This window comes from Anneissia japonica, unplaced genomic scaffold, assembly GCF_011630105.1.
Source record: "Anneissia japonica isolate Jap-2015-1 unplaced genomic scaffold, ASM1163010v1 scaffold287598_len761594_cov195, whole genome shotgun sequence".
Taxonomy (NCBI): Eukaryota; Metazoa; Echinodermata; class Crinoidea; order Comatulida; family Comatulidae; genus Anneissia; species Anneissia japonica.
Window position 1 is genome coordinate 689,684 of NW_022705477.1, and position 13,435 is coordinate 703,118.

Sequence of the window (13,435 nt, forward strand, 5' to 3'; positions counted from 1 at the left end):
CCCACAGCACGCCCCTGTAATTCTTAATTATTTCCGTAATGCTTGTGTTGTGCGTGTGTAACAAACTTGACATTATCATTTCATTGCAGCATGGACGCACACCACTACATCACTGTCTAAGTCATCCGGGTATGAATTATGATAAACATCGAGAAACAGCCATGTGTCTGATGATGCATGGCGCCTCAATGTCGATACAAAATAAGGTAATGTACAGAAAAATAAAATGAATCATAAGATGTCAACGAGGCTAAATACAACAACTGCATAGACACAACTTTTTTTTATTAACCGAAGACAACGTAATAAATATATTTTCAGTAACATATTATAAATAATTACCCGATAAGGATTATTTTGATTTTCAAAACTATTTTTTTTAGTATTGAGAGATTTTATGTTAATTTACATAACTGTAAATTAATCGAAGCAGATAGTGTTAGTTATTTGATCTAGGCCTACTACTTTCACCAATGTTTTTTTAGGCCATATGTTTATTTAACTATAATATCACTGTGTTTATTTAACGTGCAACTTCACTGTGTTAATAATAATAATAATAATAATAATAATAATAATAATAATAATAATAATAATAATACTAATAATAATAACTTTATTGAATCGTCCACTTTTATATCAGTGGCACACACTATCAAAGTGGTGCGTTCACAATGAAAACATTCAAACAACACAGTACATTCGTACCGGTACACTAAAGCACAGTCTAGTATAAACACGTAAGCCTACAATACAAGAAATATAAGTATTTAAAAAAATACATACAAAATATATAAAATTGGTAAGAATTATTTTATGTTTTTACATTCACTAAAATTTCACATCTCGCTTTCCATGCTCTTTTTAAAAAGGACTTAAGAGCCATATCAAAAATATTATTGGATGTTTCGTTTTGTTCATATTCTGCATATATATTCTCACTGCCTAGTAACATATTCAGTTTTGTATTTAAATCACTACTAATAAAATAGTTCCAAATATCTTGGTGGTGTGTTTTATACAATTCATTTTCAAGCTTCTTTAACACATCAACTCTTATATTGGTAATTGCAGTGCCTCTACAAGTGAATACAAAATGTTTTAAATCTTCGATTTCTGATTTGCAAAGGGCATCTCGTCCATGTCATCGCTCCACTTAGATACTCTGCCATTGAGTTGCGAAGTGTTAGAACGCGCTTTAAATTTTAGGTTTGCACCTTTAAAATCAATCTTATCAAGTAATTATTTCTCTATGCCTCCATAAAGAAAAGTAATACCCTGAAACGATTTAATTTGCAGATGAAGATAGTTAATGATGGTTTGTTCATTGTACTTTCAAATAAGTTGTGTTTATCTAATGTGTTGATTTAATTTGTAACCGTCATACAATGAAACGTGTGCTCGTGTCTGTTATTGCAGCTAGGAATGACGCCGCTTGATAATTATAATGATAACGAATGTAGCGAATACGGAACCAAGAGAATTAAAAAGAAGCAATCACTTAGAAAGTTACTTATAGGTAAGCTTAAGATCCATTGCATATTCATTTAATTAGATTATTGTAGCTGTTTTATCAAAATTCAAAGCTTTTATATCACTTTATTATGTTATAATTCGTAAATGACTATTTAATATTTTTGTAATTTGCCCAATATTATTTTTATTATTTTAACAACGTTGTTTTCTTGGGAATAACAAATTTAGAGCGAATATATTAATATGCAGACACCGTACAAAAAAGACATTAAACATTCAAGATATTTAATTTAATCTTTTAATTCTATCTTTTGTGTCAAAAAGAACTGTCGGTACCCGGTGAAATCAAAGCTAGGGGCGAAGCTGCAGTGAAAGCCTTCAAATATGAAATGCAAAATGGTAAAATGACAGTAATTAATGCAAGATTCATGTTTATGGGGAAGGAAGGAGCTGGGAAGACCTCCTGTGTAAATCACATCCTTGGAAAAGCGTAAGCACTTGAGGTCTATTTACTTTTACCAGGTATTTTATATTAAAAAATTGTGTGCTTGCATTTAAAAGATGTTAAACTTCCCTGCAATGGTGTAGGAGGCCTACGTGCAGTTATTTCGAGCAACGAGTACGGTAGTTCAGTATTTTACGGCAATCATTTTCTATACTCCAGGGGCGGATCCAGAAGTTTTGGTTAGTGGGGGGGGGGCTTTAGGTATATGTGTAAAGTGCCTCCAAGTGCCTGCGGAGACTAGGTTTGGGAGGAGGTGTCTCCGTCCGATAAGATGGGGTTCAGAGGGGGGTAGCTGAACGCTTTAGCTATTAGATGTATGTATGTTTGTGTGTGTATGTGTGTATGTATGTATGTATATATATATATTTATATAAATAATATATATATACATGTGTGTATATATATATATACTCTTGTATAAAGAAATAATAATGGGTTCCAACACAGGAGTGGGTGGATTTTGAATTCCTCCAGAAGTCGAAATTTATGAAATTCGAATATTGTTATAGTGACTGCATTAAGCTTTCAAAACAATCTGATAGTACTACGTTGAAAACAAACTGAATAAATTTACTTGTACAATGGAGCTTTTATTTAGTATCTGTATATAATTGAAGAAGAAATTTGTGGTAGACACCATTAAAAATAATAACTGATGCCTAGTTGTTGTTGTCAAGTGCAATTTGAGTAATTATTCATTCATTAAACAACATTTATTTCCGTAAATGTTAAACAATATTTATAGTAAATCATTATTATAACAAGAATATATGTAAATAAATTAATTTAATGCAAATGCAAGGTAAATAAACAGATTTAGCGTGTCACTTGCTATGTACTAAAATAGCAATTGTTTGTATCCACCCTTTAGAATTTTGTGCACCACCCTTAAAATTTTGAGGACATTTTCTGAAATTTCACCATTCTTTAAAAATCCTGGTGAAAGGGTTGCCATGGGGAACATAAGACAATGAAGAGGGTGAAAACAGTTCCATCATAAAATACTGTCCCTAAAGGTAAAATTTGACAATGTTAAGGAGAACCTCAGACGACAAAATTCCCCTTAAAATATGTTTTAAATGTAGTAGTAGTATCCGACGACAAGCAATCAAGAAAAAACTAAACTGGAACAACTATCTCGACACGAAATGTTTAGTGTGTTATACAAACGTTGAGACCGCTACACAACGGCCTTTGCTTCGAGATTTGAGCATGAAGGCAAGTCAAAAGCAGCTTTCTTAGCTACGTTTTTTGTCCGCTAATCGGTTAAAAAACGTATTTCATTTTTATTTTATCACTGAAAAACAACTACTGTAAAATGTTTAGCCCATAAATATGATGTGTGAAGAAAACATTAAACAATATTTTAATTTGGACCTTCAAAAAGCAGTTAAAAAGAAGTGGCTATGAAATTTTAGGGGGGGGGGGGCTAAAGCCTGTTTAGCACCCCCTCTAAATCCGCCCCTGTAACTCTTCCCTTCGTCGAGGGTTTAAAGTTTATACGGTATCTGCACGCTATTTGTAAATCAAAAAAGTCACTGTAATTACAAATCCAACCACAACGGTAAAATATTCGCCCTCCCCTGTCGGGGACCTCGGATTCCCCTCCCAGTTGGGCAAATACTGACGCCACCCCTGCTGCCGACCACATTCTGCCGCTCCGTTCAACTATAGCAATAATTGCATAGTGGAGAGCATGAGCGAGATCTTTTAGAATGCTACTAAACTTTAATACCACCCTGTCACTATAGACAGAACCCCGATGACACACACTGGCCCACATCCGTACTGCATTATTGACGTGATATCTTCCCCTTGATATTTCTTCACCACCACACTAAGCTCAAGGCACAACAAATTATTGAATTATAGAAAGTGACTGAAATATATGTATTAACCCTAAAACCTTTAGGTTTACGCAGACAGTACATGTGAGCGTTAAGGTTTTTGATAATATAGTCAATACGGTTTCCCCATGCCCTATGAGAGTGAACAGTCGAATTCAACCCCAAGATACTATCTTTATATGAAACAGTTTGCTCCACACTGCTCATTATTGATACAGATGATATCTCCGCAATCACCCTTCTAACAAAAATCAACAACGATCTCTTTTTGTTTTTGTTTAACATGAAGCTCAAGGAAATTGTTCCCACAATACTCAGGCGCGGATCAAATGTGCCACCCACACCCCATCCCTCCCGTTTCTGCTACTAAATTCTTAAGTGTTAATGCATGTTAGTGTTACCGGTATGTATTGAACTAAGAAAAGAAAATAATACAAATACAAAATTATGATTACTGCAGTAAAACCCCCACTAACTCTAAAGACCAGAAACCTTTTTGGGCGTTCGTTAATGCTAAAAGACGTAAATGTTTTCCATCATCTTTTACCTTTGATAACATTAGAACTGAAGATCCTACTTTAATTGCTAACCAGTTTAACTCTTTGTTTCATAGTAACTTTTCTAACCCCTCTCCTTCACATGGGTCCAGAATGTAACACCCATTCTGGTTGATCCACTCTCAGATCTACAGATTACTGAAGAAGAGGTAAAACGGTTAATTTACAATTTGAAGGTTAATAAATGCCCTGGGCCCGGCGGCATCTCCGCTAAAATGTTAAAGCCTGCATCCGTCTCAATTACTCCTGTTCTGACAAAGATATTTACCATCTCTCTTAATCTAGGTAAAGTGCCAACAGACTGGAGACTAGCTCATGTAGTGCCAATCCACAAGTCTGGTACTAGTGATAGTATTACAAATTATCGCCCAATTTCCCTAACTTCGGTTCCTGAAAAATTGCTGGAACGTTTTGTTGGTAAACATATGTCTTACCATGCCGATAAATTGGGACTAATGCCTTCTTCACAGCATGGTTTTTGTAACAAGAAATCTTGTGTAACACAGCTTGCCTCAGTTTATCACCAATGGGATATGTACACAAACCTCATAGGATTGATGTCGTGTTTTTCAGGGCCGGCGGAACGTTTTTCAAAGTGGGGGGGGGGCCCACTTATAAGATGAATGGAAATATGAATCATGCAGATCTGGAATCAAATCTAGGTGGTGGGGTCAACATTCCTCCCCCGGGAAAATTTTGATTTCTAGATGGCGGGAAATGACCTTTCTCGACTTTTGAGCTAGGTTTCTAATGACTTTGTTCTTCAAAATTCAAGGTTTTCCCCCCTCTTGAAAACGGTTAGGTAATTTTTGAGTAGTTGCATACGAATTTTCCATGAATCGATGAATCCCAAAATGAAAGGGGGTCCGGGGGTTCTCCCCCATGAAAAGTTTGATTCCTAGAAGGCAGGAAATAAGCTTTCCCGACTTCTGAGGTGTCTTTTAAATTAAAGTCATTAAAGATACTTCAGAAGTCGGGAAAGCTCATTGTCCACCATTTAGAAATCAACATTTTCCCGGGAATAACGCGAACCTCCCTTTTTTTGGGTTCATTGATTCATTATAATAATTTTCAATAGGGAAAAACCTTAAATTTTGAAGAACTTAAAAGTAATTAAGTTCTTCAAAATTCAAGGTTTTCCACTCTTGAAAACGGTCAGATATTTTTTTCCCATTGTTATTACAGTGGATATAGGCCTTATGAGTGTATACATACATAAAAAAAGATTGAGTAAGTTGCGTACGTATTTTTTCCATGAATCAATAAATCCCAAAAAGAAAGGGTGGGTGTGGGGGGGGGGGTCCTGTGGTTCTTCCCTGGAGAAAAATGTTGATTCATAGGTGGCGGAAAATGAACTTTCCCGACTTCTGAGGTGTCTTTTAATGACTTTTAAATTCTTCAAAATTCAAGGTCCCCCCACCTTCTTGAAAATGATTCAATTAATCAATGAACTCTAAAGATAGAGGGGGTCCAGGTTCCCCCGGGAAAATTTCGATTTCTAGATGGCGGGAAATGAGCTTTCCTGACTTCTGAAATGTCTTTTAATGACTTTTAAAGTTCTTCAAAATTCAAGGTTTTCCCTCTTGAAAAAGGTCAGGTAATTTTTTTTTAATTTTTTTATTTTATGTGTATACATACATAAACAAATGAATAGTTGCATGCGTATTCTTTTTTCCATGAATCGATAAATCCCAAAAAGAAAGGGTGGTCCGGGAAAATTTTGATTCCTAGATGGCAGGCAATGAGCTTTCCCGACATTTGAAGTGTTTTAATGACTTTTATGTTCTTCAAAATTCTAATTTTCTTATTGTAAATTTAAAAAAAAAAAAAAAAAAAAAAAAAAAAAAAAAAAAAAAAAATCAGCTCACGGGTCCAAAAAAGGTAGGTCTAGAATTCTTTTCTTTTTCCCCATTTTTTTGTTGCCCAAGGGAGGGGTCAGGACCCATGACCCCCTCCCCCAGATCGGCCAATGTGAATTGCGAGAAAATTTAACTCGGTCGGGTACTGGATAAACATTCTCTTTCCCATCCTTCTCCACCTTCTTCCCTCCTTCTTTTCTTGCATTTCTTTCCGATCATACAAAAATCTCCAGACATTATATATTTTTTCCAAAAAGTGGGTGGGGGAGGGGTCGGGCCCCCTCCACCCGCTTCCGCTGCCCATGTTTTTGGACTGGTCAAAAGTATTTGACAGGGTTTGTCATTTTTTACCTATTAAAAAATTGCAGAAATATGGTTTTACTGGTAACCTACTCTCAACTGGTTACAATCATTTCTGATCAATCGAACTCAAGCTGTATTATACCAAGGTTTACTTTCCACATGAAAAGATGTTTTATCGGGGGTCCCACAGGGCTCCGTTTTGGGGCCCATCTTTTTAAATCTTTATACATGTGAGCTTCCTTCTGTTGTTAAATCGAATATTGCACTTTATGCAGATGATTCGGTCCTTTTTCGCACTATTAAAACACAAGATGACTCGTTAAGACTCCAGGAGGATATAATGGCTATAACGCAGTAGGGTAATACTAATAATATGTCGCTAAACCACAGTATGTAAGGTAATGACGGTTACTAGATCCAAAGAACACACTATATTTCAATATACGATAAATGATAATGTACTTGAACAGGTTTCGGACTATAGGTATTTAGGAGTCTTTATGGCATCTGATCTAAAATGAAATAAACATATTGCTCGAACTACTAGCAAATGTAATAAACTTGCTGGATTCATTAAGAGTTGTGTCCGCTGCAATGATAAAACTGTTTTCCCTAAATTATTTAAGTCTATTATTATGCCAATTATTGAATTTGCCTCTACTGTTTGGTTTCCTTTTTAGCAGAGCACCATCAATCAAATTGAATCTGTCCAGAGGCGCTTTACAAGATCTTGCTCTCCATATTATTTTCAAACTCCATTTGATTCACGACCAACATATGAAGAAAGGTTGCTCCACTTAAAACTACCCACAGTTTTCAATAGACTAAAATATATTCGTGTAAAATTCGTTGCCAAGTGCCTATGGTCAGATTTTCTTATTGATGATGCTCTGTTGCCTGTTCCTGTTGCCCGTAGAACTGAGAAAATTGTTTTTAGACATGCTAAGGCCCGTACGAATGAAATGAAGGGGACACCTTCGGGACCGAAAAAAGTGTCCTCTTAATAGGGGTGTCCCTCCCATGAAAAGGGGTACCCATATTCAGGGGACACTAAACAATCACGTGAAATTGTTACTTTAATAGGGTTTTTTGGCATGTTTTCATATAACGATTATATTTCATATACATTTTTATTTTTATTGACATAATTAGTTACAGTATACCTAAAACTAATTTATAGCAATAATTTGCAATGCAAATACAATTCATTTATAATATGAAATCAGTAGAAATGTAATTAAAACAACAATGTAAGGGTATGTAAATAGGCTATAGTATAAATACGTAATTTTATGAATAGGAAATTTTACAATCGATGTAATGTAATCTTTTTCTATCGGACATGTTTTGTGCCACCACGGACTTAGGTTATAACAAATTGATGTCTACTCAAAAATGTGGGTGTAAATATTTATTATCAGAGACTTTACAAATGGAATGTATGTAACCAATGAGAAGTCATATTAATATGACTGCTTCTTGATATACCTAACCATTTAGCCTATATAATAGTCCTCAAACCATATAATTGAAATCTATGTTTTAAAGATGTCCAACCATCATATCAATTATCAATTAATAACTTTAATTTAGGGAGAATTGATATAACAATTTATATTTTTATGCTGTGAAAATCCATTATATTATGTTATATTTGCTATTTGTGTTATAAATGCAGGCATAATTTGGTAGTTATATTTGTTAATTCATTACGTTTTAATTACAATATAATTACAACTCCCGTTATTATATTGTCAATAGATTTAATGAGGATGAAGAATCAACTGACGGTATAGTAACAACAACCGTATTTCAAACTTTTTGTGAAGACTGCAGCGTGTGGAAGAAGACCGATGTGGATGGTATATGAAAATTATTGGATTAACAGATTAACTGATATTTTTTTTCTTAATTTTAAATATATTTATAATTTTTATAATAGTTTAACTAATATTTGATGAACGTTTGTATAGGCCTATGTTCTTTTTGTAATTTTTTTTATTTCAAGTTTATCTATTATTCTGCGCAATTGTTAGTATAATGCTATATAACTTAGTTTTGGATATAATGTTTATTATTTATGTGGTTTAGTGGCTGAGCTAACAAATCAGATAAAAGAGGGCGCCATAGCAGAAAATATTGCAAAGAAGTTGAAACAGCCAGAAAGCCAACGAAGTACACCACCCACTTCATCATCTTTGGTAAACATGTTATTTGTTTTAAATATTTTATGATCAAATTTTTCTATAATTACTTTTATAATTATTCATCCTTTTTATTTTACATACGGTACTGTTGGGCTTCTTTTCTTGAACTTTTTTTCAAGTTAAAGATTGTCATTTTCTAATATGTCTATAATATTACATACAGTACGATAAGACATCAGGTAGGACAAAACATCACTCCGATTACATATAAGTAATGATCATATTAATATACTACAAACCACCACTCTGTAGATTGTTTTTTTAAAATTATTATTATTCTGAAAATGCAGATAAATGTATTTATTATTGTTTTATTATTTGATTACAGGTAAAAGTGGAGGAAGCAACCAGTGTAATGACATTGAGTAAAAGAGGTATTTATTAAGGTTTTAGCAAACAATGATAATTACATGACTTACTTCATCGTTAAGAAATTGTCATCATTATCATCTCCATTATCCTTGTAGTCATCATCGTAATTCAAAATAATTAATCATCATAACTTCAGACTACAATAATCTTTGTGTTTTAACTCTCGCTAGTTTTACTTCTATTTTTTATTTTCCAGGAAATTCTCAGAATCCTCAGGGGGCTGGAGGTTTATCAACGAATCAATCCATGGGAAGCTATGATACAGTTGAAAAGAAACTACAAAACAGACTTCATGAACTGTTGGTTAATAGACTTGCTAATGAGGGACCTAGCAACGTCGGTGGTCCAAGCGAAGTAACTTCCATATGGGACTACGCTGGGCAGTTAAAGTACTATATAACCCATCGGGTAGGTTATGCTGAATGCAGAATTCAATAGAATTAGGCCTATGTTAAATGATAAGTTTTACAATCTTCACATTTTTGTTTGTGAATGTTCTTCGAGCTAATAGGTTGTGTACGAGTAAGCCGGGAACACCTGTATACGTAAATTGGCAGCCCAAAAAGATCCCTATGGTCATTAACTGAAGGTAGGCCTAAGGAATGTTTACGGTGCCAGGAATGCGTGTCATACACATCATGGATTAGATTGGATTTATTTGGCGCAGAGCCCCAGGATAACCCACGAAAGTTCGAAGAAGACTTTTTTCCAGTCTGTCCTGCTTGTTGTAAATTCGGCAGGACATCGGGAGACAACCCTCTATTGCCCGAAGAGTGTACCACCCTCTGCGTACTTTAACAGCACATGGGCCATTGCACACGAGACCAACGTCCGAAAGACCTTGATCAGTAGTCAGGATATTAATAATAACATGCGTATTGCTAATAATGATATTGTTATTATTATTATTATTATTATTATTATTATTATTATTATTATTATTCATTTATATAGCGAATTTCAAGTTCACTTATAGATAATTTCTTTGTTTAAATGTGTATTTTCGTAATCATGAATTCATAAATATTTCTTTGTAGATTTACCTGACAGGTGGAGCGTCATACGGCGTAGTCTTCAGTCTACTAGATGAGTTGAATGATTTTGTGAAATCAAGAGATGTACATAAAGTATGTCACTTAATTCAATTCTTCCTTCTAATTCTTGCATTGCATGGTTGTAGTGTAATTCATTAAGTTTTGTAAATAAGCAGTAGGCCTATGCCTATATAATGAATTCATTTTATTTATCTCAATTGTCTTTCATAAATTGGGCTATTTTTCTTTAATGTTTAGGGGAAATTTTCAATGACTAATTTAGAGATGATTCTCTTCTGGATGCGTTCAATATTTGAACATGCTGTTCTACCGAATGTTGAAAAGAAGACAATTTTTTTCAACGATACGAAAATATCCTCTCCCCCAATCAGTTTGATTGCAACTCACAAGGACCAGTTGTCGAAGAGTGAGGCAGAAACACGTGTAAGATTTTCTTTGTATGTTGTATTATAGCTGGTGTTCCTTTTAAAATCTGTAAGTTCATATACAGTACCATACATTATAATTTTACTTTCGCTTTTTTTTTTGTCTTGTTTGATTTTTTTTTTGGATTTGAAACACTCCGTGAATGAAATTGAAATAGTTTTTTTTAATGGCAAACGTAGTGTTTGATAATGTAACATTTTTTTTACCGTATATACTCACGTATAAGACGACCCCCGAGTTCGAGAAGGTTTATGGACAATTTGTGTTATGTAGGGCGTATAAGGCGACCACCCCACCCCCCGCCAGTTTCACAATCGGAATTCATACTTTTTAAAGTTTTTTATGATCTTACTACTGCATTTAGCTGGCTAAAAACATATCCAAATGTAAGGCTAATCTTCAAAATAATAACATTTAATTATTAATCAAAATCTTATTTCTCAGTTTTAAAAATTGCGTTCAGTCATCCTACTAACATTATTAGTAGGTTCTTTCAGTAGTAAATTCGAATGTTACGGAAGATCCGCACGTAACACGAAGATGATTTCAAAAATCATGTATTTTTATGTCTTGCGCAAAAGACGACCCTCTGTATTTCGATCGTAATTTGGTAGTTTATGATTGTAATACATTAAAAAAAAAATATGAACATTTTTTCTTTAGCAACATAAATATTTTAAAGACTTTACAGTACCGCATGTTCTCGCGTATAAGCTGAGGCTTAAAGATTATCTATCTATCTATCTATCTATCAATTTTATCAAATTTGTTTTAAGATTAAAACAATGTACCAAACAATATTTGATGCCATCAAAGATACAGCGTACGAAACACACGTTGACCGGACGATATACGCAGTTGATAACACTGCAAAGATGGATGAAGGGATTGAGAAATTGAAGAAGAACGTCATGGATTACATGAAGGCAATGGCAAGAACTGTGCCCACTAACTGGGTTGATTTCCAGTCCAAAGTCCAAGAACTTGCAAAAACAAAACTGCGGGTGTCTTTGGAGGAGGTTTGTTTGCTTCCTCTATATTTGTGTAATAGCTTCTATGCCTATGAATAATTATGTTTATCTCTTATTCTTTTAGTTCCTTGGGTGAAAGATGTATCACACTAAAGATTTAATTTAACAATTCTATAGATAACCTCTGTTGCCGCTGAGTGTGGAATTGCAAAAGACACGATCATCACTGTCCTCGATTATCTAAATGACACTGGAATAATTCTGTACTCTAAGACTAACGAGAAATTAAAAAACACGGTGATAACAAACTTACATATGATGATCGACTTCTTGACCAAAATCATCACAGTGGTAAAACCAGACGATATTGACAAGGTACGTCTCTTTGAGTCTCCTATAGGTAAAACTTATTTTTTTTATCAGTGTTTGGTTGAACATTTTTTAGGTGGCTTAATCTGAGACAACAATCTGAGACAACTTCTATAGTTCTCTCAGGCCTATAGAGATAAAGTAAAAAGATGTACGTGCTAACATTCAAACAATTCTTTTCAATCGCATTTGAACAGTGCACGTACTGTATTTTTCTTCAGATTCTTAATTTTGTTTTATTACCATGGTAGGTTACTTAACTTCAAACTAATCGATGTTATAAATTTATAAATACAATTGGTGCGGCATAATTATTTCACTGGTAGGCCTAGTGCTTGCTTGTACCAACGCACGGAACTCATGGTCTGTATCTTGTCTTAATGGACATTTTTCGCCACATTGAAGCAATTTCAGAAACAATAAACTGCGAGATAATTAGGTGGAAGTGCTAGTTAAAAAAAAAGCCAAAATCGTGCCAGGACCCTCTCAACCATGCGTCGATCGTCTAGAAAATTACTTGCGCGGATCCGGATAAAACTACTGTAATCGTAATTTTTTCTACAGAATACACAATCATTTGAAGGTTTGATTTTTTTTTAAATTTATTGTTTCTTTAACGTGTATACGCTAACATCCTAATTTTCTGTAGTGGCCTAAAATGATGCCAATGTGGAATAAGCTTGATGAGGAGGGCATTCTAGAAGAAGAATTGCTACGACATTTGTGGAGACATGAAATCGAGAAAGATGCCAGCAACTTCGATGTATTTCTAGAGCTGATGATGATGTTCAGATTGCTTTTTGAGCTACGAAAAGATCACCGCACTGAAAACCAAGGACCAAGAAAAATCGAGGAAAAGGTAAATGAAAAAAGATAAATCATCAAAGAAAGCCGTTAACACTGTTAAATGATGACTTATATTATTTGAATATATATATATATATATATATATATATATATATATGTATATAAATCATCAAAGAAAGGTAAATAAAGTGTTCGAATAAAGGACATAATAATAATACATCGTGTAGCATAGCTCTCAACGAATGTAGTCCTGTAAATTAATGAATAAAGAAATTGTGTATTAAAATGCCTCTGGCGGGACTCGAAACCTGCGACCTCTCGCTATCAAGGCGAGCGGCATAACCATTAGACCACGGAGGCTTCATGGTTGAACAGATTCAAAAATACCACAAGACACACTCCATTACACAATATAGGTACGGCTATAAACAAATAGTTGCATATAATATAAATCAAGATAGCCGTTAACACTGTTAAATTATATATATAAATCGCCAAAGAAAGGAAATACAGTGTTCGAAATATTATTATTATTATTATTATTATTATTATTATTATTATTATTATTATTATTATTATTATTATTATAATTATAATAATAATAATTATTATTATTATATCCTTTATTCGAACACCTTTCTTTTATGATTTATATATATAATTTAACAGTGTTAACGGCTA

General features: G+C 33.9%; 1 protein-coding gene across 1 annotated transcript in view; it reads left to right on the forward strand.

Annotated features, from left to right (window-relative positions):
- LOC117105582 overlaps positions 1-13,435 on the forward strand; it is a 25,878-nt gene that overhangs the window by 6,067 nt on the left and 6,376 nt on the right. The window contains exons 3-14 of the mRNA XM_033246763.1: positions 90-206; positions 1,420-1,519; positions 1,801-1,966; positions 8,309-8,409; positions 8,639-8,748; positions 9,083-9,128; positions 9,323-9,534; positions 10,164-10,253; positions 10,419-10,604; positions 11,384-11,626; positions 11,756-11,953; positions 12,597-12,806. Coding sequence (XP_033102654.1) covers positions 90-206; positions 1,420-1,519; positions 1,801-1,966; positions 8,309-8,409; positions 8,639-8,748; positions 9,083-9,128; positions 9,323-9,534; positions 10,164-10,253; positions 10,419-10,604; positions 11,384-11,626; positions 11,756-11,953; positions 12,597-12,806 — 1,779 coding nt within the window. The remainder of the gene's footprint in view (positions 1-89; positions 207-1,419; positions 1,520-1,800; positions 1,967-8,308; positions 8,410-8,638; positions 8,749-9,082; positions 9,129-9,322; positions 9,535-10,163; positions 10,254-10,418; positions 10,605-11,383; positions 11,627-11,755; positions 11,954-12,596; positions 12,807-13,435) is intronic.